Genomic DNA, 26,720 nt, shown 5'->3' with positions numbered 1-26,720 from the left:
AGGATGTTACAACTTCCATTCTGAAGGGACCACACAGAGCACTGCCACAGCAGCGGGTGCTGCACTAAAGCCCTGCTGGGCAGAGGCCCCTCCAGGACAGCCGAGACCCACGTCAGGGGCGCCTTCCTTTGCTACTGGGCTCAGGAGAAACCAGCAAGAAGGAGAGAAAGACACTGCAAGAGAAAGAGAAGAGAGGGTTGGAAGAAAGAAAAGGCCTAAAGGGTTTGGCAGTAAAAATTACTTGTCACCAAGTGTGGGGAGTAATGCTCAGCACACAGTCACCACCTTTCCCCAAATGACCATACATCCAGAAATACCAGCCCGACCCCTGCATCAGGATTGAATAAGAACACTCTACCAGTTCTCTTAACTAATTCCAGCTCATGTGCAGGGAAGGTACACCGGAGACACCTGATGGCGTTGTGACGGGAAAGAGGAGAAAGAAAACTTTCTAACAGCAAATCCTGAGTGTTCCATCCATCCTAGTAGGGAGTCCTTAATGTGGTCTCATGATCTAGTTTATAATCACATCAAAGTGACATGTCTGTCCCCACACCAGCCCTTGGATGTGGGCCTCTCAAGACAGAGCCCTCCTCAGACCCACCTGAGCCTCAGCCAGACAGGCCGGTAGGATGAGCTTCACCCCCAGGTCTCTGTCAGATACACATGTCCTTAGAGGGCCACCGTGGAAACACCAACCCCAGGTAGTCACTGAAAGGAGAGGTGGCTAGGAGGGCCCCAGTAGCCTTGCTGATCACAATAATCCCAAGAAAAGGCTAGCGGGGGGACAGGGGTGGGGGACAGGTCTCTTCCTCGTCACTGTCTTACATTCATTCCAATGACCTAAGCTCCAGGGCAGTACCCCTGTGTGGGACCCAGGCTGGCCGGCCACCTTCACAGGCACCAGAAACACTCTTTACGTACCTGAAGATGCTGACAAGCAGCTGCAGGGTCGCCTGCTGGATCTGGGAGTTGAGTTGCTGCTGCCAGGCCCGTCTGCGGGCTTGGCCCTCATTCAGGTCCGTGCTGGAGCTGCAGTGAGCCAGCTGCAGCTCATGGTGGAGTTGGAGGCCCTGGATCCTGGGGGCAGAGGGCACTGGCTCAGCCGGGCATCACCAGTGACTGCTGTGCACCCAGCAGCACACGGTGGCACTCAGCCTCTCCATGGGGGCCACACTCCCAGATGGACACTTAGACTGACAATGGGAGGGGCGGGTGGGCCTTAAGAATACACCACTGCAGGAGTTGTTCTCCAAACACGAATGCACAAAGGCTGACTTCAGACCACTCACACTTATCCCATCCCCATGCCCTGCTTGGCAAGGGCACACCCTCCACCAGGACACTACAGCTCCCAGGTCGGGGCCACCAGGAAGGACAGCCACAGTTCCCAGCAGCCAGGCAGGCTCAGATACCCCACTGTGGCCTGCGCCACACGTCCTTGGTGTCACCACTCAGGGCCCACCATGGATCGCCACTTATTCACCTGGGGTCCTCACTTGGGGACAGAACTCACTTGTCTCTGTCACCCCGACACCTGCCTTCCCAGGACTACCCAAGATGCACCTTTGGAGGGACTTTGTCAATCACTCAGAAAGTGTGTGGCTGGAAATGTACAAAATGAACAGAACTGAAGGGAGCTCAGCTGTTCCCTGGGCTCAGATGCTCTGTGGGCACTCCCACGTGGCAGCACTAACCTGAGCGCTGGGCAGGAGGGGCAAGCACAAGCCAAGCCCCTGCCCAATGGCGCCTACACTCGAGTGGAAGAAACAGGAAGGCAGATAAACTGCAAGACAGGGGATGAGAGGCCAGATGGGGAACAAGAGAGGAGACGGGAGGCCAGACGGGGAGCAGGACAGGAGACGGGAGGCCAGGCGGGGAGCAGGACAGGAGACGGGAGGCCAGGCGGGGAGCAGGACAGGAGACGGGAGGCCAGGCGGGGAGCAGGACAGGAGACGGGAGGCCAGGCGGGGAGCAGGACAGGAGACGGGAGGCCAGACGGGGAGCAGACAGGAGACGGGAGGCCAGACGGGGAGCAAGACAGGAGACGGGAGGCCAGGCGGGGAGCAGACAGGAGACGGGAGGCCAGGCGGGGAGCAGACAGGAGACGGGAGGCCAGGCGGGGAGCAGGACAGGAGACGGGAGGCCAGGCGGGGAGCAGGACAGGAGACGGGAGGCCAGACGGGGAGCAGGACAGGAGACGGGAGGCCAGGCGGGGAGCAGACAGGAGACGGGAGGCCAGGCGGGGAGCAAGACAGGAGACGGGAGGCCAGGCGGGGAGCAAGACAGGAGACGGGAGGCCAGGCGGGGAGCAAGACAGGAGACGGGAGGCCAGGCGGGGAGCAAGACAGGAGACGGGAGGCCAGGCGGGGAGCAGACAGGAGACGGGAGGCCAGGCGGGGAGCAGACAGGAGACGGGAGGCCAGACGGGGAGCAGACAGGAGACGGGAGGCCAGGCGGGGAGCAGACAGGAGACGGGAGGCCAGGCGGGGAGCAAGACAGGAGACGGGAGGCCAGGCGGGGAGCAGACAGGAGACGGGAGGCCAGACGGGGAGCAGGACAGGAGACGGGAGGCCAGACGGGGAGCAGACAGGAGATGGGAGGCCAGGCGGGGAGCAGACAGGAGACGGGAGGCCAGACGGGGAGCAGGACAGGAGACGGGAGGCCAGACGGGGAGCAGGACAGGAGACGGGAGGCCAGACGGGGAGCAAGACCGAGGCAGCTGCCAGAGAGCACAGCTGGAGCCTGAACCAGATGGGGGGGGCGCAGTGGGGAGGGCACCCAGCCCTGTGGTGGGTGGGGTGGCCGTGCTGGGCCAGTGTGCAGGGTACAGGGTGGGGGCATGAGGCCAGGAGCTGGCATGGGCTGCAGGGATGGGTCTCCCAGCCCTGGCTGAGCTGACCCCAAAACCACCCCTGCCTGGAGGAGCCTTGATGGTAGTGGTGATGCTCTTGCTTGTGGACCCCATTCTGGCCTCTCACGGGGCAGAACTCAGGTAAGGAAGAACTTTCAGTGACTTCCCCTGCATGAAAACACTAGGATGCCGCCTGGGGCAGTCTCCTGGCTGGATATTCTGGAGCACAGACAATGGGATCTGGCATGCAAAGCCCCCACCGCATCTCACCCAGGCACTCAGCCAGCACAGCCCTGAGCTGGGGGCCTGTCCCTGCCTCCAGGAGGGTGGGGAAGCAGGGGTGATGATGATGCAACGCAGAGAGCCAGAGACGTCCTGGGAAAGCAGAACAGGCCACTGCCCCGTCCCTCCCGGCAAGACAGCCACAGGGGACTCACACTTGACCTCCAGACTCCCCGCTGCAGCCTGGGTGACTGACCACACACAGCTTAGTTCACATTAATGCGACTGTAGGGGACAGGACACCCCAGATCCCTACTCCAGGGTTCCAGCCAAAGCCGGGACCATCCCCTGCATGTGCATAGGTTCTGGAATCCTGGTCACGATGTGATGACAACGTGCAGACCCTGGGGGCAGACCGGCTCTGATGGGGAACTTTCCACCATAAGCTGGCGAAGGGCAGTTTTAGAGCGGCCCCCTCTGAAAGTCAGGCAAACAGCCTTTGCTCCCCAGAAAGTAAGCACAACCACCAGGAGTGCAAGTCTCGCCACCTAAGTCCACGCAGAGAAGGCCCCAGCAGAGCCTGCTCAGGGCCCCTGGGCACCAACCAGCCTGTGGCTACGCAGCCTTGGGTGCCAGGCACTCACACCCCTCCTATGCTCTGAGCACGGTCTGGCTTGGGCCCTTTAACATTTAAGGTGGAAGGACGCTAATAAAGGCGATGCTCCCAGTATTCTGCAGAAAACACCCAGCTACAAGGAAAAAGTGACACCAGGTGAGGGTCAGTTATAAGGGACACCAGGTGAGAGTCAGGAATAAGGGACAGGTGAGAGTCAGGAATAAGGGACGCCAGGTCACAGTCAGGAATAAGGGAAGCCAGGTGAAGGTCAGAACACGAGAGGAGGGAGGCCAGGTCAGGGTCAGGAAGGAGGGACACCAGGTCAGGGTCAGGAATGAGGGATGCCAGGTGAGGGTCAGGAATAAGGGATGCCAGGTGAGGGTCAGGAATAAGGGACGCCACATGAGGGTCAGAAGCTGAGAGGAGGGAGGCCACGCCAGTCCCCAGGTCTCAGGTCCTTCCTCATGTGATCTCCAGAAAGACAAAAGAAAGTGAGAAAAAAGTTACAACTGGCATCTAAATACAAATGGCATTGCTGGCATCACCAGAACAAGCCCGGCCCAGCCTAAGTGCCCCATTCTCCAGCGCGGCATCTCGGGGCCATGCTGCAGGTCTGACGGCAGCCAGATCCCATAGGCTATGGGGAATGATGAGCAGGATGTTTCCTGCTACCACGTCACAAAATTCTGAAGGAAAAAAAAGTACCCACATAGCCGCTACTCCCTGAAGCCACCCCATCCTGCTGGGTCAGCCCAGGACAGACCCTGTGTGGGACAATTAACAACTGCACCCCTGTCCAGCCTCCTGAGAGGCAACTGAGAGGCAACTGGCAAGCTCCTGAGAGACAGTCTCTGCCCCATTTCTCTCCCCCGAAGCCTGAGATATTTATGGAGTTGGCCTTTTCCGGAAAAAGTTTGCTGGCACCTGATTTAGCCACTGAAGTTTAGTAACTGAGAGGAAAGGAAACATAAGAAGCTATAAAACAGGGTATGAAAAAAATAAAAGCCCCATTCACATTCCGGGGGACATGAGGGAAAGGACAGCATCTTGCTCAGGGACCCCCAGGCCACACCTACCCCAGGCCACTCAGGCGGGGCCACAGCAACTGAAGGACCTTGCCCGGGGCCAGGTGCAGGCCAGGGTAACCAACACATACTCAGTAAAAGAGTGAATGAAGGAGAAGGGGCCTCAGAGATCACAGGCACAGGATCCTGGGGTACCAGACAGAGGGTCCCCTGACTGGCAGACCATACTTAGCATTTTAAAAGGATCAAAATAAAGACAAATCATTTTTATAGCAACTACAAATACATGAAACATGTGTCCATAATATAAAATCAGAAAAGACACTCAAAGGGTGTCTCAAATATAGAACTTAAACAGAGATGTTCTCAAATACATACTGTTTCCTGTTACCTCTGAATGAACATCTGTGCGGCCAGCAGAGGGATGTCGGGAATGTCGTTGTCCGAGGACTTAGAGTAGGTGATGCTGCCATGATCGATGTTTATCAGAACTAAGCCATCACCTTCCTAGAAAGTAAGGATTGATGTGTGAAGATCGATGTAACAATCTTTGAATTTGTGCACATCATGAAAATGCTTAAATGTATTCTGCACTAAGATAGTGTCTTCATTAAATAAATTACCCTCTTACTATGCACACAAAGCTTTGTATTTTCTCTACAAAAAATCTGGTGCACACTGTGAGTTATGCCAATGTGCTAAATTTGACTAAATATGTTTTCTCTTATTTTCCCCAAGTGTGGTAAAATAAACATACACCTGAGCCTTGTGGCCACTCTCAGATGTAGACTTCCACAGAGCTAAGCACATCACGCCACTGTACATCTCGGGAACTTTCGCCTTCCCAACCTGACGCTCTGTCTCCCTGGGACCCTAACTCCCCTCCTTGTCCCCAAGCCCTGGCACCCCCCTTCAACTGTCTGATTTCTCTATAAATCTGACTCCTCTGGGAACATGTTGAGTGGAACCACATGGCATCGGTCTTTCTGTGACTGGCTTATTTCATTCAGTCTCATCCATGTCACTCATGTCCCTTCCTTCTTAAGACTGAGCGTCCCAGGATGTAGACAGACCACGGCTGGTTTCTCCATGAGCCCTTCTCTGAGCCAAGATTCCAGCATATGTCGCTATCAGGTCCTACTCCGTGGAGTCCCGGAGGGAACATTTCAGAACTCTAACGAGTACTCCACACCCACTGCACCCACTTCAATCCCAGCCAGCCTTACCCCGCCAAGAACCAGACAGGGGAAGAGACCTGGGCTAAATGATCCCACCCACTGGGACCATGTGAAATATGCACTTGAGTGACCAGCCACCTGAGTTCTGAGATTCCACAGTCCCCAGAGTGTGACTCCAGAGGTGCCTGAAGGCCCAACCCCTCGGTTCTCAGCCAGGGCCCCACCTCTGAAGGCCTGTCTCTGGTGGCACTTGAAATAGGCACTAACACGTCCTCAGCCTCCAGGTCTCACGGGCCTAGATACACTGAGTGTGCAAGGCAGACAGAGCCCACTGGAGCGGTGGCCGCAGAAGTGCTCTGGGACCACCACAGCTCCCTCCCCCAGGGCCCACCATGAGCTACAAAAACAGACATCCAGACAAGCTCCAAAGAGGTGCTGCTTCTGAAATCTTCCAGAACACTTAAATCACCAATGGAGTTTCTTCCATGACTGATGACTGGACATGTTACAATAGTACGCCCACAATTTCCCTTCTAAAGTGCCTAAAACAAGATCTTCTCCCCCCATGACTAAAAAAAGAAACATGACTTTAAAGTTTAGATAATCTCTTATTTTTTTCTTGTCTGCAAGATGGACTGGGTGACATTTTTCCGTTCTTTCCTTGGAGGTCTGACTGGCCTTTTCCTGAAGTGTGTTTTTCCCCCTGGTGAATCATTCGCTTTGGCAAGAACACAGAAATGTTCCTGCTCCCTGGCCACAGACACACAGGGCCCAGCCCAGCTTGCCTTTCTCAACACTCAAGCCTCATGGGTGGGTGCCTGGCGTCTGGGCCTGAGGGTGCCCACAGGACTGGCAGGAGGGGCCTGCTGCAGATGGCCAGGGGCACATGGGCACTCTGGGACTCTTCTCCCAGATGTTGTGTACACTCAGAAACTTTTTCTTTCTTTTCTTTTTTTTTCTTTTGAGTCAGAGTCTCAAGCCGTCTCCCTGTATAGAATGCTATGGTGTCACAGCTCACAGCAACCTCCAACACTTAGGCTCAAGTGATCCTCTTGCCTCAGTTGTGTCTTTTTCTTTTTTTTCCTCAGTTTTCTTTTTTATTTTTAGTAGAGACGGGTTTTGGTTCAAGCTGGTCTCGCACTCCTGAGCTTAAGCAATCCACCCACTTTGGCCTCCCAGAGTGCTAGGATTACAGGCGTGAGCCACCTCATCCAGCCTACACTCAGAAATTTTCAAAATAAAATATTAAATGCAAACCTACGCTGAAGGAACTACCAATAGGCCCATGAAAAGATGCCAACATCACTAGTCATCAGAGAAATGCACATTAAAACCACAGTAAGATGCCAGCTCACACCCACTAGGAGAGCTGTAAGGAACAAGACAGATACTTACAGGTGTTGCGAGGACATGAGCGGAAGCTGGACCCTCCTACATGGCCAGAGGAAACAGTCTGGCCATTCCTCAAAGGGTTAAGTAGAAACAACCCAAGTGTTCCCCAAGTGAGGAATGAATAAACAAAACAGGGCATATTTATACACTGAAATCCTAATGCTGTAACAATGAAGTAGTGATGGGTGCCGCAGTGGGGGTGAACCTCGAAAACCTGATGCTAAGTGAGAGAGGCCAGATACAAATGGACCACACTTCAAGTGACTGGGCCACATCCACCGGGAATGTCCGGAACAGGAACAGCCAGGAGACAGAACACAGATGAGTGGCCACAGGGGTGTCTAGAGTGGGTGGGGATGGAGAGATGAAAATGTCCAAATTTAAGCCAGGCGAGGTGGCTCACACCTGTAACTCTAACGCTCAGGGTGGCCAAGGTGGGTGGATGGCCTGAGCTCAGGAATTCAAGACCAGCCTGAGCAAAGCAAAACCCCATCACTACAAAATAGAGACACTAGGCATTGAGTAGCTGTAGTCTCCGCTACTTGGGAGGCTGAGACAAGAGGATTGCTGGAGCCCAGGAGTTGGAGGTTGCTTTGGGCTAAGATGTCATGGCACTGTACCCAGGGTGACAGAGTGAGATTCTATCTCAAAAAAACAAACAAAAAAGTCCAAATTTAGAGAGTAGATAGCTGTATAATTCTATAAACATATTAAAATTTACTGAATTGTACATTTTAATCAGATAAACTTTGTGCATGTAAATTGTATCTCAGTAAAGCCATTTTATTTTACCTTATTTATTTATTTTTTTGAGACAGAGACTCACTATGTCACACTTGGTAGAGTGCTGTGGCATCATGGCTCAGAGCAACCTCAAACTCTTGGGCTGAAGCAATTCTCTTGCCTCAGCCTCCTGAGTAGCTGGGACTACAGGCACCCACCACAACGCCCAGCTATTTTTTTTTGTTGTTGTTGTTGTATTTGTCATTGTTGTTTAACAGGCCCAGGCTGGGTTTGAACCAGCCCCAGTGTATGTGGCTGGCACCCTAGCCACTGAGCTATGGGTGCTGAGCTAGTAAAGCCATTTTAAAAAACCAAGCCCCCTCTGCCTGCCAGTAGCTGTCATAACTGGTGCCATCAGCTCGCCACCTTGTGTCACAGGGTATAACACTACAGCAGCAGTAACAGCTACCACCTGCTAAGCCCTCCGTGCAGGCCAGGTGCCATCCAGAGCCGCACCTGATGAGGTCAGCATGTGGACTGTCCTTTAGCACTAGGACAGGGACACAGGTCCAGTAAACTGCCACTGCCTTCAGCAGGCACCAAACCCTGTAGCACTTCAAGCCACATGCTGCAAGCACACAAATCCTCCTAGGAAGGAGGCCCACAGGGCATGAACCACAGAAGCTTAGTTAATGAAGATAAAGCCAGAAACTGTGTAGCGATGACAACGGGACTTTCACCTACCAAGCCCTGGCCACATGCCGAGATCCTCCTCCACCCGGAGCCCAGCCCCATGAGGACACGTCCACACCCCTTTTCACAGATGAGGAAACTGAAGGTTCCCAAAGGTGGGTAACTCACCCAAGGTCATAAAATTAGTAAGGGCCAGAGGCTAGACCTGAACACAGGTCCCCACACCCCACACCTGCCCCTCCTCACTGAGAATCTGTCTGGAGCCATTTGAACTATGCTGAATTTACAAGGACAGAGGAGTGACAGGAGGCTCTGGTACTTGGAATGCCGTGTCCCTGAACACCCCAGGTTCACCCATTGAGAACCAAGGAGACAGGACATGGGAGGAGGGTGCACACGTGTGTGACAATAGGCCCTGAGACAGAAGTCATAATGACCATGGGCACAACACGTCCGCCTTCACTTCAGAGGCTTTCAAACACAACTTCACATCAGGCCTTCCACGGCCCCATAGGAACTTAAGGTCCCACTTAAAGTTCTGTACTAAACCTTGCTGACTTCTTCGAAGTGGTCGAGATGGCAGCCCATGAGGAAGGACGTGGGCGCCATGACAAAATCCAGCATCTGGTCGGACAGGATGGGCACAAAGGTGTGCTGCCACTGCAGGGGGTGCAGGTACACCATGAAGCACTCGGCCACCAGCGTCAGCAGCGCCCAGTCCGAGGAGAAGAACACGACCCGCTGTTCCGTCAAAATGCACGTCAGGATCTGGGGAGAGGGCACAGCACACTTCCGACTCGGCCAACTTAAAACCCCCCAAACCAGACCAAGCACAGGTTTTCCCCAGTCTCCCTGTTCCAGGTGCCAAATGCAGGCCACCCGAGACCCCCCCAAAAGTGCTATTTGTGCAAATGTCATGCGTTGTTGTGAATGCTGACTTTAAGCAAAAACAAACATTTTAAGGATGCTGGTTCTGCATGCTCATCATCTTTGATGAACAAAGATAACATCTCTGATAACATCTCCGCTGCCCTGCAGGCAGTGGCGGAGGTGCTCCCAGGGAGGGGACGCACCTGCAGCACCTTCTCAGGGCGGAAACACAGCAGAGGTAGGTGCAGGTCCAGGTCGATGACGGGGCTCTCGGGGTCAGCCCGTGAAGGAAACACGATCTGTAGAGGCTTCATGTTGAAGATCTACAAAGACCAATTTCTGTAATTAGTTCAGAGAGCTGCTCCCAGCAGAGGCTGAAGTGTACTAACATTCACTATGTTAGAACACATCAGAATGAGGAACCTTTTCTGAAGATTCATGCTGCCTCTTTATATGCCACAGAATAATAGTCTAGACCAGTGGTTCTCAACCTTCCTAATTCCGTGACCCTTTAGTACAGTTGCTCATGTTGTGGTGACCCCCAACCATAAAATTATTTTTATTGCTACTTCATAACTGTAATTTTGCTATGTTATGATTGTAATGTAAATATCTGATATGCAGGATGGTCTTAGGCGACCCCTATGACAGGGTCGGGGTCGCGACCCACAGGTTGAGAACTGCTGGTCTAAATGTAGATAGAACTGCCAATGAAGGTCCACACGTAAGTATGCAGTCACTGTCTTTTTCTAAGTAAGCCAGAATTTCTTGAACTCTTTAATTAATCACCACACTATTCACTGTCTAGAAAAAAAGATAAACTACAAACCAGTATTTGTCCCAATTAGCACAAATTCTAAATCTATAGCTCAATGCCCATAGGTCAGTGGTTAGGGCACCGTCCACCTACACCTGGGCTGGTGGATTCAGACCTGGCTGGGGCCTGCTAAACAACGATAACTACAAAAAGGGGGGTGGGGTGGATGGCAGTGCCTGTGGCTCAAGGAGTAGGGCACTGGCCCCATATGCTGAGGGTGGCAGGTTCAAACCCAGCCCCAGCCAAAAAACTGCAAAAAAAAAAGAAAATCATAAGGAAGAGAAAATATCTTTAAAAAAAAAAAAAATAGCTGGGGATTGTGGCCAGCACCTGTAGTCCCAGCTTCTTGGGAGGCAGAGGCAAAAGAATCACAAGCCCAAGAGTATGAGGTTGCTGTGAGCTATGAGGCCATGGCATTCTACCAAGAGTGACATAGTGAGACTCTGTCTCAAAAAAAAAGTTTAAAACAATTCTAAATCAAACATATTCAGATTATTCTCAGGTATCATATCTCATTTTTAGTTAAAATACATTATCTACTCACTTAGCACTTTCAATTTAATAGTCAAAGCTCCTTAAAGACATGTAATTTAAAATTTTTAAGCAAGACATTTTTCTAAGAGATGTTACTCTAAAGTAACACTTCAATTTAAGTTCTACCTATTAAGTGTTAAAGGACAAGCTTGCACCTGATGAAGAGGCCATGGGAGGAGGAAGAGGAGGATCTCCAGGGGCTTCAAGCCTGTGGAGGAGCTGGGCTGTGAACACCAAGTTCCCAGCACCAGGCTGTTAGAACACGTGAGCCCCCAGGAATACCGGGTGCCTCCCTTTCCCACTGGGCTGTCAGATGAGCAGAGCAGAATGGAACCAGCTAAGAGTAAGCACAGTGCTGGGAAGTCAGGAGGGAAGCCACGGAAGCTTCCTGATGGGGAGGCTTTGGGGAAGAGGGGCACAGAAGGGTGAGAAACCAAGAGGCAGGGCGTTGGGTCAAGAAGAACAGTCACAAAATTAAATGTGCACTGTCCCTACTTTCTTGTAGTGACCTCAGTGACTATTCTATAGGTATTTGCACATGAGAAGCTGGAAACAGGAAAAGACTGTCATTGGTCAGTGTCAAATACACCAGCAGCCATCCTGACAACAGCAGGGCCTCGGAAAAGCCCATGTGCTGCAATGTTACTCCCAGCTGGTCTGAAACCAGCACTTTACAACATGACTCCCAGCTGATCTGAAGCCAGTGTTACAATGTGACTCTCAGCAGGTCTGAAGCCCATGGGTTACAATGTTACTCCCGGGTAGTCTGAAGATCGTATGTTACAATGTGACTCCCAGCTGGTTTAAAGCCCATGTTCTACAATGTCATTCCCAGCTGGTCTGAAGCTGTGTGTTACAGTGTCACTCCCAGCTGGTTTAAAGCCCATGTTCTACAATGTCATTCCCAGCTGGTCTGAAGCTGTGTGTTACAGTGTCACTCCCAGCTGGTCTGAAGCCGGTGGGTTACAGTGTCACTCCCAGCTGGTCTGAAGCCGTGGGTTACAGTGTCACTCCCAGCTGGTCTGAAGCCGTGGGTTACAGTGTCACTCCCAGCTGGTCTGAGGCCGTGTGTTACAGTGTCACTCCCAGCTGGTTTAAAGCCCATGTTCTACAATGTCATTCCCAGCTGGTCTGAAGCTGTGTGTTACAGTGTCACTCCCAGCTGGTTTGAAGCCGTGGGTTACAGTGTCACTCCCAGCTGGTCTGAAGCCGTGGGTTACAGTGTCACTCCCAGCTGGTCTGAAGCCGTGGGTTACAGTGTCACTCCCAGCTGGTCTGAAGCCGTGGGTTACAGTGTCACTCCCAGCTGGTCTGAAGCCGTGGGTTACAGTGTCACTCCCAGCTGGTCTGAAGCCGTGGGTTACAGTGTCACTCCCAGCTGGTCTGAAGCTGTGGGTTACAGTGTCACTCCCAGCTGGTCTGAAGTCATGTGTTACAGTGTTACTCCCAGCTGGTCTGAAGCCCCATGTGTTACAATGTTAATGAGAACAACTGACTCCCAGCTTACCTGTTGGGAGGGTTTTGCCCAGGAATTCAGGCTGCCTCCCACAGCCCAACGCTGACATCGGGAGGTTCACTGGCACATCCAGTGTCCCAGTGTGAGTGAAAATGTGTGTATGTGAGTGTGCCCTGTGATGCACGGCGTCCTGTCCTGGCAGGTTCCCACATACGCACACATGTTGCATTGTGCACACCCAACTAAGCCCATGATTTGAAAAACAAGTGAATCACACCCACTAGTGGGCAAAAGGGACAGTTATAGTGTTAATGATCTCTGCGGCCACCATGCAAGGACAAACTGAAGGGTCGAGAATGAACTGGAGTGGACAGACCAGTGGTCCTGAGGTCACCGGTGGGAGGGGCCGGTGGCCATCATGGGGTGATGGCAGAGAAATGGCAAACTGGAAACGAAAGTTGAAGGCAGTGGGTCAGGCTCGGGGACAGATGGAACTGGGGGGAGCGCTGGGACCAGCTGCCACCCTCACTCAGCTTTCTCACTGGGGCTGAGAAGATGCAGGGCCCAGTGGCAGGCAAAGTATATTCTTTTTTTAACTCTTTTTTTTTTTTTTAATCAACATATGTAAGTGTGCTGTGGAAGTTTAATTAAGGTCAAGTGTGCCACAAGATAAAAAAAGGTGGGAAAACACTGTTTGACAGGGACTAAGCCAGTGACTTGACATTTACTAAATATGTCAACATGTTTGACGGAGTCTTTTTTAAAAAACCAGAAGCTGGCAGTGCCTGTGGCTCAAGGAGTAGGGCGCCGGTCCCATATGCCAGAAGTGGCAGGTTCAAACCTAGCCCTGGCCAAAAAAAAAAAAAAAAAACAGAAGCTGAATCCTATATATGGTTAAATCAGTTTGGAAAATGCTGAGTCAATCATGTTTCTTCACACAGCCAAGCAGCATGACGTGTCACTAACGAAAGGGGAAGGGGTCTGCTACCCTCCAGCTTTTTGTAACCCTGAACCCTGTGTCGTGAAACAGCCAACATCTCTCAGAAAAGAACCCGGTTTGGGAAATGTTTGTCAGCTAATAAAATAATACAGTGCCATATCTCAGAATAACAAAAAAATATAAAACCAGCTATTTTCTGTTAATCACACTGTGCAGGAGAAAACACAAATTAAATACAATACCCAATATTTAAGATAAATAACCAAAAAAGAAAGTTGTAACTTAAATAAATTCTTACACTGATGAACTGAGAATTCTATGTATTTTTCATAGCAAGAAGTGAACTAATTTGCTAAACTACCAAAATATCCCAATATTACCTCTGTGTATCAAAAGCCACTCAGCAAAACTCAACCTTTAGAAACAGTGTACCAAATGCTTCCTTCTGTAAGAACCTTAATTTAAACACAGCTAGAGCTGTAGTTATAGCTCTTCAACATATTACTTTTACCATTTGCAAAGAAAAATATAATTCCAAATTTAATTTACCAGATGGAGTGGTCCAGGTGGTGGACTGGGTATCAAAGAAAGTTTTGCAGCAAAATCTTTTATAGGGTTGTCAACTTCAAAATCTTTACAGAGCTTCAGATGAATCAATAAACTGAAATTGAAAAACAAAAAACAAACCACAAAATAAAAATGAGAGTCTAATTGTTATCCTTAGCATTTCTTCTAATCAAGCCAATCTCCTTAAGGGTCCACATTAATAATTCTAGGACTTTCACCAAAAGTGGAGCAATCTACTGTCAGACCACAGGAGGGTGATTCCCAGCGAGGTGGGGTGTCTGGAAGGGGCAGGGTGGGGTCAGCTATCGGATTCTATTTCTTGATCTGGATGATGGTTACACGGGCGTGTTCAGTTTGTCAAAAACCACTAGAATCTGTGCATTTTCTATACACGTGTTATATTTTAGTAAGGAATAACTAAACAATGCTTGGAAAGAAAGAGCTTGAGAAAGTTTGTTTCCAAAATTCATTCTGACTTCTGAAGTGCTGTATATGATTTTAAAATATAGTAGATAAGCAGAACACAGAGGCTCACACCTGTAATCCCAGCACTCGGGGAGGCCAAGGCAGGAGGATCCCTTGAGCTCAGTTCAAGACCAGCCTCAGGAAGAGTGAGACCCTCCATCTCTACTAAAAATAGAAAAATTAGCTGGGCATGGTGGCAAATGCCTATAGTCCCAACTACTTGGGAGGCTGAGGCAGGAGGATCATTTGAGCCCAAGAGTTGGAGATTGCTGTGAGCTATGATGATGCCATAGCACTCTAGCCTGGGGCAACAGGGTGAGATTCTGTCTAAGTGATTGCCTTGGGGCAGTCACAAGTAATTGCCTCTAAAGGGCCTTGGGGGAACTTCAGAGTGAAAATGTTCTCTCTCTAAATTGTGGCATGATTGCACAGGTGTGGTTACTCAGGTCACACAGGTATGTACATTTATCAAAATTCGCCCAACTATACACATAAAGTGGGTGAGTTTTAGTGTATTCCACGTATCACACCTTAATAACATTGATTCTCAGAGCTCTGCACATGAAAGTTTGGGTTAAAGGTTATACCTAATGGAACAGATGGCTCTAGGGATGCTAATTCCCTAAAATTACAAGGACAGACAGTCTGACATTTGTCCTCACAGACAAACTCATGAGGTGCAGGATCTGGGCTGGCCCTGCAGCAAGTGACAGCAGAGGCCACACAGACACAGCCGGGCCCTCAGGAGGAGAGTGTGACCAGAAGGGAGGATGAGCCCAGCCAGGGAGCCACCCTGGCGTGAGGCCACCAGGAGGAGGCCATGTTGGTGAGAGGGTGAGTGCCAGGATCCCACCTGGTCAGCAACGGAAGCCCGTGGGCATGGCAGTGAACACCTAGAGTTGCAGCTACTCAGGAGACTGAGGCAGGAGGACAGCTGGAGACCAGAAGTTCAAGGCTGCAGTGAGCTGTGATCACACCACCAACCTCCAGCCTGGGTGACAGAGTGAGACTCTATCTCAAAAATGAGTAAATAACCCAATGGGATGGGGACTCTGACTCACGAGCATACTGAGTCAGGTCGGGTCTCACTCGCCCAGTGCACTGAGTGGCCTGTCCCAGGGATCCAGGCTTAGGGCCTAAAATGATCGCCCTTCACAGAAAAATCACAACAGAACGGCCTGTGCAGCAAACTGCTGCGGCTGCTCCTCAGTTCTGACACCGAGTGGAACGTTGCCAGCTGCCTTTCTTCCAGGCTTTAACTAAACAAGGACAGGTTCTAAGACCCACATCCAGATCCAGGTGCAGCCTCCAACATCCCCACAGCATCCTCTGATAAGGGGAACCCAGTGGTGCGACACAACACCTCTTCATCTTTCAAAGATTCTTTACGTCCTCGGACTTTCTATTCAACATCAGATTCTCCACCCAAAAGGTCACCTTTTTTTTGAGACAGAGTCTCACTTTGTCACCCTCAGTAGAGTACTGTGGTGTTATAGCTCACAGCAACCTCCGACTCTTGGGCTTAAGCAATTGTCTTGTCTCAGCCCCCCGAGTAGCTGGGACTACAGTGGGCGCCCGCCACACGCCCGGCTATTGTTAGAGATGGGGTTCTCACTCTTGCTCAGGCTGGTCTTGAACCTGTGAGCTCAGGCAATCCACCCATCTTGGCTTCCCAGAGTGCTAGGATTACAGGCATGAACCACCATGCCCGGCCAAAAGGTCACTTTTTAAATGCCAATAAAACTCATCAGAACGGCAGCCTCCTGGTTTTCTCAGACAGCTAGGAAAATTTGTTCCTGACATAGGCCTCTTTAAAAACAATGCCCCATGTTCATCTTACCCTACTATACAGCTTTGTCCTTTTTCGTGGCTGCCACACATTACCAGTCACAGAAGAGCTCAGGTTTCCAAGAGAGAGCCCTCGGCCAAACCCAGACACTGCCGACTCCCCCAGCCTTACACAGCCTGAGAGCCACAGAGGGCACCTTACTGACCAGGAGAGGCAGTCCTTCAGGGAGTTGTAATAGGGGACTCTGGAGACCACACACACCGCAAAGGGCACGAAGCAGCCAGCAGCGCTCGAGGTCGGCCGGGATGACTCCCAGTGTGTTTTTCCGTTGTAGAAACAGTACTCATCCTAGAGGAAAGCAGTGTGCCATTGTCACCTCCCCATCCAAGCAACCCCAGGGTCTGTTTCTGGTGGTGCCAGCATCTCAACACAGGGCAAGGCTGGAGAGGCTGGGGCCTCCCACTTCCAACCCACCTGGCCATGCTCTGGGCTGGTCTTGCTGTCAAGGCCAGGACAGCAGTTAATGTCTCTGGGGCCCCTAGAGGGTGTCTGCACCATGCAAGGAGCTGAGGTTACAAAAAGATAAGACAGCCCTCTCCTGGAAAGGCTCACAGGCTTGGGATAAGAGGGGACACACAAGGAGGGCACAGAAGGACCCAAGACAGAGGAAGCAGAGAATGCAGCCACACGGGGGAAGTGGCCTGTGCACATGCCCGGGAGCCAGCATGCATCACAGGCCAGAGGACCAAGCAGGAGGGACTCAGCCTGTGTGGGGCAGGGATTCACAGGCCTGGGAAATGGCACAGCAGCAAGGTCCTTGGAGGCCCAGCTTGCTGCGGAACTTACAAATGGCATGGTTTTTCTGTTGTTTTTTTTTTTTGAAACAGTCTCACTATGTTGTCCTTGATAGAGTGCTGTGGCATCACAGCTCACAGCAACCTCAAATGATTCTCTTGCCTCGGCCTCCCAAGTAGCTGCATCTACAGGTACCCAGATATTTTTTGTTGCAGTTATCATTGTTATTTAGCTGGCCCAGGCCGGGTTCAAACCCACCAGCCTCAGTGTACATGGCTAGCGCCATAACCACTTTGCTACAGGCAATGAGCCAGCCTTTTTTTTTTTTTTTAATCAGAGTCTCACTCTATTGCCCTGGCTGGAGTGTAGCGGTGTCATCATAGGTTACAGCAACCTCAAACTCTGGGGATTCAGATCCTCTTCACTCAGCCTTCCAAAGAGCTGAGACGATTGTACAATCACCACGCCGGCTAATTTTTCTACTTTTTATGGAGCTGGGGTCTCACTCTTGCTCAGGCTGGTCTCAAACCCCTGACCTCAAGTAATCCACTGCCTTGGCCTCCCAGAGTGCTGGGATTACAGGCGTGAGCCACTGCACCCCACCTACCCAGCAACATTTAATAAAGTCACTGCTCTAGAGTCAGTCTGCTCAAATTCAAATCCCAATTGCTGTGTGACCTTGGGCAAGTCGCTTAATTTCTCTGGGATACTATTTCCTCATCTGTAAAATGGGGATGCCGTTAATAGTTCCCAACCTCATTCGCTGGGGTGAGGATTAAACAAATGCCTGCACACAAAGCGCTTGGGGTCACACCTGGTTCCGAGCTGCTAATGGAGGGGCTGGGCTATTGCTGGACAGCTTTGTGGGCACTGAGCTCCCCGGGCAGGCACAGGCCTACCCTCTGGTCACATGGGATAAGAGTAGAGTGTTGAAGAGGGCCTGTGTTAGAACCATAGATCCACATTCGTCTGGCTACGCGGTAAAGAAGGGGAAGAGAGCAGGGTAAAGACTGGGGACTACCCTGAAAATACACAGCCACTGAGCAGAAAGGAGAGTGAGCCACATACCCCTGACAGGTATAGTGGGGACACACCAGTGACATCTGGTGTACATAATGCAAAGCAGTGGGGTTGTTACTTTTTAAATATATATTCAATGATAATTAAAGTAATCTGTGCATTTCTTATGGTTATTTCATTAACTCCCAAGTGCTTTTCTGAATGATCCAACATTTCTGCAATACTGCCGAGGTGGAGGCAGGTAGGATTCCTCTCACCCACCCCCATAATACATGCAGGGAGGGAAGGCTGGACCATGCTGGCCTGCGCCTCTGGTCAGCACATCACAGAGGCAGATGACAAAACTCTGCATGGGCACTTAAGGTCTGACCAGCCAGTTTCCTTCTCAGCACCCCAGGAGACGGTCATGAGACGTGACTCAGAGCGCTAAACAGTGAGTTTCACTCTTGCTCACTCGTTAAGGACACGGGGCACTGTGTGTGCTACCCCACGAGCACCCGATGGACAGAATGGACAGAATCCATCTGACAGAATCCATCTGACAGCAGCTTATGCATCTGGCAGCAGCTTATGCCTCTCAACACTCAGTTAAAGCAGCACGTGTGAACATACTTCTACCAAAAAGACAATCGCCCCAGTCCTGAGAGCATCCAGGCAGCCACTTGTCTCTACTGCGTAGAACCGGCAGCCTTCCTGACAAAGCACTAGGGCCCCTGACTGGGGCTCGTGGTCCACTCTGGATAGCGGATAATCACACTGCATCTGCAGGGACATCATTTCCAGGCCAGCTGACTCACTCAGTGGCCTTGGCTGCCCAACACTCCCAAAACCTGTGATGAACAAAACACACTCACAAAACCTAAACCCAAGGACCTTGCACAAGAGACAGAAGGTGAAATAACCCACACGTCCATCAGTGAATAAACCAAGAAAATGTGGTCCCTCCAGATGAGGAACATCACACAATCGTGAGAAGGATGAGGAGCCAACACACAGGCACTGTGGCTCCTGCTAGCCGACAGCAGCCGGTGCAAAAGGCCACACCCTGCACTGCCCCTGACCCTGCACTGCCCCCCACCCTGCAGGGCCCCACACACTGCATGACCCCACACCCTGCACTGCCCCTGACCCTGCACTGCCCCCCACCCTGCAGGGCCCCACACACTGCATGACCCCACACCCTGCACTGCCCCTGACCCTGCCCCTGCAGGGCCCCACACACTGCATGACCCCACACCCTGCACTGCCCCTGACCCTGCACTGCCCCCCACCCTGCAGGGCCCCACACACTGCAGGACCCCACACCCTGCACTGCCCCTGACCCGGCACTGCCCTCCACCCTGCAGGGCCCCACACACTGCAGGACCCCACACCCTGCACTGCCCCTGACCCTGCACTGCCCTCCACCCTGCAGGGCCCCACACACTGCAGGACCCCACACCTTGCACTGCCCCTGACCCTGCACTGCCCTCCACCCTGCAGGGCCCCACACACTGCAGGACCCCACACCCTGCACTGCCCCTGACCTTGCACTGCCCCCCACCCTGCAGGGCCCCACACACTGCATGACCCCACACCCTGCACTGCCCCTGACCCTGCACTGCCCTCCACCCTGCCGGGCCCCACACACTGCATGACCCCACACCCTGCACTGCCCCTGACCCTGCATTGCCCTCCACCCTGCAGGGCCCCACACACTGCATGACTCCACACCCTGCATTGCCCCTGACCCTGCAGAGCCCCACACATTGCAGGACCCCACACACTGCATGACCCCACTGTACGTGGCCCCACTCACAGAAACACCCAGAGCAGACACAGCTGCAGGGACAGAGGCAGATTCAGGGCTGCCAGGGGCTGGGGCAAAGGGAGGTGGGCAGTAAAGGCTCAACGGGTCTGGGATCTAGGGGTGAGGAAAATGTTCTGGGGCAACCATTAGTGGTGGTTGTGTGACACTGAGAATGTGCTCAATGTCCCTGAATTGTGCCCTTTAAAATGGTTGCAGTGGCCAATGCTGTGTCATATACACCATGTATTTCACCACAGTAACGGAAGAGTCTAAGCCCAACGTGGGAAGTAATAGGAAGCACCTACGTGCAGGGGCCGGTAGAACTGGGCAACCACGCCATAGGTCCTGTTCCCACAGATGTCGGTCAGCACCAGGAAGTGGACCCGATCCTCCTTGGGCTCAGAGGCCACACACATGCCCCCTGCAGCAGAAGAAAAAGACAGGAGAATCTCTGCCTGCCATGCAGCATTCATGTTAAGGCCTGGGCTACCCACAAACAAATTTTTTCACACCCATCTCCAATTATCAGTGGCAGAAACTTGACATCGAGATATGTTCATTCTCCTGATCGCAAGCTCTGCCTCTGAGTCCCTCCCCAGGGCAGCAATTCCCTCACCATCCCTCTGCATGCTGAAAAACTGAGTGAATGCACGTGTGGACACCACTGACACTCAGCCGTGGATGATCCTCCAGGGCCAGGCTGGTGGCCAGCGGTGATGCTCCCTGAGCACAGGTGTCTCCCCCACCGTCCCTGGATTATAATCCCTGTGGCCAGGAAACGGTTTCACGTTCTCGATGGTAACAGCCAGGCAAGTTCTTAGGCCAAGTCCTCAATTTCCTACATCAGCCATTTTAACATCTCCTAACACCAATGTAAAAATGCAGCCTGGAAATGAAGGCTCACCTGTTAGCCAGGACTGGCCAAGCCTGGGGACTCAGCGAAGCCTGTGCTTTCCGGCCAGTAAAACAGAAAACAGGGAGGTGGGAGCCAGAGGCTCAGGCTCACTCCAGGGCAGATCCACTGCAGACTCACTGGACTATATTTTTAACCCAACCACTTTAAGACATCACTTTAACTCACAGTGGAGGAGCCTTTGAAGGTTCTGTTAATAAATAGGGCTCCCTGCCAGGCCACACTGCTGCTCTCCCGGGACTCAGTTTTCCAAAACATAGGAATTGCATTAAATGATTTAAGCTTTCTTTTAAGCTTTAAAATTCCCAAGATTACGAAAACTAAATCCAGGTGCCTGTGGCTCAAAGGAGTAGGGCACCGGCCCCATATACCAGAGGTATAGGGTTCAAACCCAGCCCAGGCCAAAAAACAACAAAGAAAACTAAATCCCCCAATCAAACACCAGAGGTGGAGGCGGTCCCCGGCTTGCTGCTCTTCCAAGTGTGGGTTTCTGGGAGCAGGTCACCCTGGGTGGCCCACAGCACCAGGCCACCTGGATCTGCCCCCCCCCACCATGTGGACACACCTGGGAAGCACAGCTGGGGCAGGGCGAGGAGGTCCACGCCACCCGGGACACTGACGTCCTCGGAGTCCGGCACTTTGGGGTCCCCCGGGAGCCCCTTCCAGTGCTCCGGCTTGGGCCTATCCCTCTTCTTCCTGAAGGAGCGCCGTCTGCCTTTACCCAGAGTGGCACAGTTGGCACCGGCCATTTGACTGTCCTCTTTGTTGACAAAAGGAGGCACAAAAACAGACAGAACCTCTGGATCAAGAGAAGAAAGATTTTTGAGTCCCTTTCTCTGGGCAACCTAAAAAAGACAAAAGTAAGAGTTACTCCAATAGTGTAGGCTCCTGTTCTGTGGTGTCCTTCCCACCTCGGCCCCACTGTTCGTTGTTTCCCCTCCTCACCCACAAAACCAACAAGACAGAACTGTCATTTACAGGTGTTGGTGGGAGCTGCTTTTCCCCGCTGCTCCCACCAACACCTGTAAATGGGGGAAGGACAGGAAGATCTCCTAGGAACCTCCCAGGCCCTGCACTCAGGCAAGACAGTGACCCCTTGGGCAGTTCCTCAGCTATAGCCTTGGAGAGCTGCCCCTTGCCTCCCTCATGTGAGGCCCAGCAGACCTGAGTCCAAGTTCTGGCTCCGTCTCAGCCATGGCAATGAGGTTCTCCATCCCTCCAAGCTTCCCTTTCAAGGCTAAGGGTGGGGAATAATCAAGACAACTAGGTTCAGTGGTCAGCCCAGGACGGCTGCCAGGAAGCCCCAGACACCACCACTGAGTCCCCTGCAGGGTGGTCAGCAGACACAGCGAGGGGCCCTACACACCATCAAGCTCTGACACAACAGCTACACTCTCCACGCCAGCCGCCGGCCTGCACGCTGAAGAGACACACCCTTCCTCAACCGACCAAATCGTCCCTGAGTCAGTGAAGTGGACATTTACCCTGAACTCCTCCAAACTTTAACTGGATTCAAGATTTTTTTTTTTTTCACTTTTTATCTTTCCGTTCCTCAAATAATACAGAGACCACAGGTGGCACCTTCCTTCTGTCTTCCTTCTCACTACAGAGCTCAGTACAGCTCTTGTCTCAGTCAGGACTACACAAATACTGCTGCCAGGGTGCCGTGAGCTCTCTCAGAGGTGGACAAAATGCAGCATGTGGGACTGCTCTGCATGACATACATCCCTTCTGCCAGTCCGAGCTGGAGCTGACAGCCATTTCCTGCCCTCCTGTCCCAGATGTTGACTTACGAAACCCTTACCAAAGCCATCTGTTTGGTTTTCAAAATCAAGCTAGTGAGGCCTTTTTTAATGACCAGGGGCCTGTCTGTCCTCCATAGTGAATGTCTCTGTGTACCTCTCTCTTGCTTTTGCTCTATAAACCTATCTTTCTCTTCTTCAATAAACTTTGTTTCACGCTGGCAAAAAAAAAAAAAAGAAGCCAATTAAAAAGTAAGAATCATACACTCTTAGAGTCACAGATTTATTTCTAAGTCAGATCATATAATGGTGTTAATCTTCCCTATAGGACTGGCCATTATTAATGAGATAAAACAGAAATTAATCAATGTTATAATGCTTTAGAAGTAGGTTGTCCAACACAGTGCCAAAAACCTTTTGTGGCTATTGAAATTTAAATTAATTAAAAGTAAAATTTACAGTCCAGTTCCTCACCCTCACTAGCTACATACAAGGTGCTCAGCATCCACACATGGCCAGCAGTCACTGGACTGGATGGCACAAAGAGGGCTGACTGCCCCCATCCAGGGAGCGCTGGGGGCCAGAGCTGAGCCAGGATGCTTCCCACTGAAGCCTGCAAACACACCTATGCACACAGAACTCTGCTGGTCACCGTGGAGGGGCACTGTGCACAGTCCCTGAGCACTTTCCACCACCCCGATGGATTCCTGATGGACCCCCTCACACTCGCTGTCTGGTCTCCACAGCAAACAGTAACAGGGGTCCCTCTACAGTAGAGGGGTGGAGGGAAATACAACCCGACTCACATGGGGACTGGCCTTTGCTCTTGAATTCTTTGTCACCACCCCAACAAAGCAAACACTACTGCCCCAGTCTAAGAAGTAAAACAAAGAGGGGACCACACTTAATGTTGGATATTTCTCATACCTCTGGGCTTCTTTCTTCCTGTGTCACCAAATAAGAATGCCTGAGCCACAGAGAAATGGTGACTTAAGGATGTAAAATTAAAAATTAAGGCCAAGCACAGTGGCTCACATCTGTAATCCCAGCACTTTGGGAGGCCAAGGTGGGAGGATTGCTTGAGGCCAGGAATTAAAGACCAGACTAGGCAACAAGTGAGATCCCATCTCTACAAAAAAAATAAAAAGAACAATTGGCTGGGCATGGTGGTGCACAGCTGTAGCCCAGCTACTCAGGAGGCTGAGAAAGGAGGATCACTGGAGCCCAGGAGTTTGAAGTTGCAGTGAGCTGTGATCACTCCACTGAACTCCAGCATGGGCAAAAGAACAAGACCCTTCCTGTAAAATAAATAAAATTAAAAATCAGTTTAAATCCTTACTTTGAACGTTCACAATAGAATTGCTAAAAAAAAAAAAAAAACTAATTAAATAAAATCATATGTTTGATAAAGTCTAACATTGATGTTGACTTGAAAAGTAGTTTAATCCTTCACTTAAACTCCTTAACAGGATAAGAATATACAACAAAAAGGAAAAAAGTTCAGGCTCAGCACCTGTCGCTCAGTGGCTAGGGCACCAGCCACATACACCAGGGCTGGCAGATTCAAACTCAGCCCGAGCCAAACAACAATGACAACTACAACAAAAAAAATAGCCAGGCGTTGTGGCGGGCGCCTGTAGTCCCAGCTACTTGGGAGGCTGAAGCAAGAGAATCACTTGAGCCCAAGACTTTGAGGTTGCTGTGAGCTGCAATGCCAGGGCACTCTCCTGAGGGCGACATAGTGAGACTCTATCTCAAGGGGGGGAAAAAAGGACAAAAGTTCAAATGCACAACAGCAAACCACCCACATTCTCACTTGATCTGGGAAAATGTTGCAACTGTTTAGTTCAGGAAAAGGACCACTGTAAACACAACGGTTGATTCACCCTGCTCTCAAAAGTCACGTCTCACACTGAGCAACTGGTGTTGTAACAGCCCCAGCAGCAAAGACATCCAACTACCCAAATGGGCCATTTCGCATTCAGAGAAAAAGGAGGCTCCAAGACAAATCAGTAGATGAGGATGGGAGGAGATAAAAGTCACACGGGGTACACTGACATTATGAGGGGGTCCCAAAGAAAGATGGGGGGAATCATTTCTATATGAGCAATGCTTCTTCAGGGAAGCGGGACTGCCTTTGTACCAAAGCCTGGCCGTAGAAACTGTGGAATGACTAACCTACAGTCATCTGGGTAATTTCAGTAACACTGAACTTTCCTTGGTGACATCCCTTTGCCCTACATTCTTCATTTTCCCTGGATAGCCAAGCATCATTTAAACACTCAAACGCCTCTGCCTCAAAATGTTGTCATCTGGAAAGAAATGAAAGGAATTGTCCAGATGACTAGGCCATGAAGTAGGGAAATCCCTGGGCAGAATGACACAGCCACAGGGTCGCACACTCTCTGGGCCACAGGCAGAAGCAAGAGCAAGCCAGGATTCCAGGCCTAAGAAAAAATGAGTGTACAGGGAAAAAACAAGGAGAATTCCCAAAACTGCCACTGTCCCAAAGAAAAGCAGATAGGAGGCGACAGTGTAGAGTACAGCGGAGAGGGGAGATTGACTACAAGTGAGGGAAACACCTAGACTTCTTCAAAGGACGATTAGACAGAATATTTGAAGCCGACGGTTAAATCCAAAATTTTAAAATCTCATTATTCTGTGCCTAATACAGAACTGACTACTCAGGAGACAATAAACTCTTGTGTGATGAATGAAATCATTTGATGGCTAAGAGGCAAAGATTTGGCCCACTAGACCGTGAAACACGGGAGGTTCCGTCGCCTCTGTCTGGTTCCCCGCGTCTCAGCACCTGCCCAAGGTGGGGCCTCCTGAGGGAAGAAGTCAGTGGGGCGAAGGCTCCGAGCGCCGGAGTAATCTCTGGGGACGAACCCAGCCGGCCTGAGAGCGGGCTCCGGAGAGGGCAGGAAGGAACCAACCCCCCGTCGGCATCTCTGGGGTGGGGGCGGCCATTCTGGACACCACCGGCAGACCCACAGCACCTGCCAGCCCGCAGCGCGCGGGGTCCCGCCGGGGCCGGCCGGGCACAGACGTCAGGAAGCCCCCGGCGGTCCCTCCGGGCACTCGGTGCCCGCTCGGGACGTGCCCGGGGTCTGACCGCGAGCTCCGACTCAGTTTCCCCGCCGGCCCCCTACCTGCTCCAGGCCGCGGAGGCTGTCCCGGGAGGCTCCCAGCAGCGCGCACAGTTCCAGCAGCCCCGAGGGCAGCGACAGCTGCTGCAGCGCAGCCTCTGCCATGGCTGCCCCGCGACTCGCTGGGCGTACGGCGCTTGGGCGCCCCAGGCAGCCCGGCCCAGACTCCGCCGCCGCCTCCTGGCCCGCGCCCTCCGGTCCCGCCGCGCAGCCTGGCGACCGGGCGAGCCGAGAGCGCCGTCCGCGGGGCGGGGCCTGGCGGAGGAGGGACTGCGGGGCGGGGCCTGGCGGAGATGGGGCTCGGCAGCCGGGGCCCGGATGGGCGGGGCCTGAAAGTGGCGGGACCGCCTGGGGGCGGGGCTAGAGGAGGGCGGGACCTCCCGGGGGGCGGTGGCGGGCCCTCTAATGGGCTCTAGAGCGGTCGTCATTTCCGAACCGGCTTGCAGGTCTCGGCGCGTGCGCGGTGTCGGCGCTCCCCACCTGCCTGGTATCACCTGTCGCCTCCTCCCTGGGGAACAGAGGAAGGCATGGGCGGGGTCCTCCACCTCCCAAGGCTCCTGGGCGCAAAGGGTGCCCTGATCAGGCAGTCCCTGGGGCCACTTTGAGAAGGAGTGTGGAGGGACAAAAGCGGGACACACCTCTGGCCACCGACTCCAGGAAGCCCTCCTGTGCCAGGAAACCAAGTTGGCCGGGTGTGGACGCTGGAAGGGCTGCTGGGGAAGAGGGTGGAAAGATCCATTCCTGGTTAATAATTGCCAGGTGAACCTAATGCTGGCCATGCCCAGTAGTGGTTGAGTCAAGTCTAGCAGGAACAGGGCAGAGTGGATGCTGTGACAATTAGAACTCGTGGACTGAGGAGAGTCAGAGGCCCGAGTCCTGCAAGGCCCTTCCCTGGTCAGCTCCAGGCCTAGCTGGATCCCCAGTGGACCATGGGCCTCCTCCAGCCTCTAGCTGGGCCCTGGGGAAGGCCAGATGCCTGGTCATTGGCCATAGAACCTGGAGCAGGCCAGATCTGCCTCCCAGCTGACCGTACCCTCTCTGGACCTTGCCATAGGCATCCATAAAACCCAGAGGAAATGACTCCAAAGGAACTTTTCCAGCCCTAATAATCTATGACTCCATTTACAAAAAAATAAAAAGACTGAAATGCTTAATAATGCCAAACCTC

The 26,720-nt window shown here is 52.1% G+C and overlaps 1 protein-coding gene across 3 annotated transcripts in view; it reads right to left on the bottom strand.

The window, feature by feature from the left end:
- DENND3 (DENN domain containing 3) overlaps window positions 1-25,786 on the bottom strand; it is a 61,358-nt gene extending 35,572 nt beyond the window's left edge. For 2 of the 3 annotated variants that reach the window (XR_008373836.1, XM_053558975.1), the window contains exons 1-9: window positions 25,556-25,786; window positions 21,224-21,503; window positions 20,051-20,166; window positions 16,347-16,489; window positions 13,870-13,981; window positions 9,777-9,896; window positions 9,253-9,471; window positions 5,109-5,224; window positions 925-1,080 (exon numbers count right to left, since the gene is read on the bottom strand). Coding sequence is in view for 2 of the 3 variants with exons in the window: in XM_053558975.1 (XP_053414950.1) it covers window positions 925-1,080; window positions 5,109-5,224; window positions 9,253-9,471; window positions 9,777-9,896; window positions 13,870-13,981; window positions 16,347-16,489; window positions 20,051-20,166; window positions 21,224-21,503; window positions 25,556-25,657 (1,364 nt within the window). In the remaining variant the exon portion in view is untranslated. Of the gene's footprint in view, window positions 1-924; window positions 1,081-5,108; window positions 5,225-9,252; window positions 9,472-9,776; window positions 9,897-13,869; window positions 13,982-16,346; window positions 16,490-20,050; window positions 20,167-21,223; window positions 21,504-25,555 lie in introns of those variants that run through there. The other variant, XM_053558976.1, reaches the window with a different exon arrangement.
- Between the last annotated feature and the right edge of the window lie 934 nt (window positions 25,787-26,720).

Source organism: Nycticebus coucang, chromosome 13 (genome assembly GCF_027406575.1).
Source record: "Nycticebus coucang isolate mNycCou1 chromosome 13, mNycCou1.pri, whole genome shotgun sequence".
In the NCBI taxonomy this organism is placed as follows: Eukaryota; Metazoa; Chordata; class Mammalia; order Primates; family Lorisidae; genus Nycticebus; species Nycticebus coucang.
This window is presented reverse-complemented; position numbering and strand designations above follow the sequence as displayed.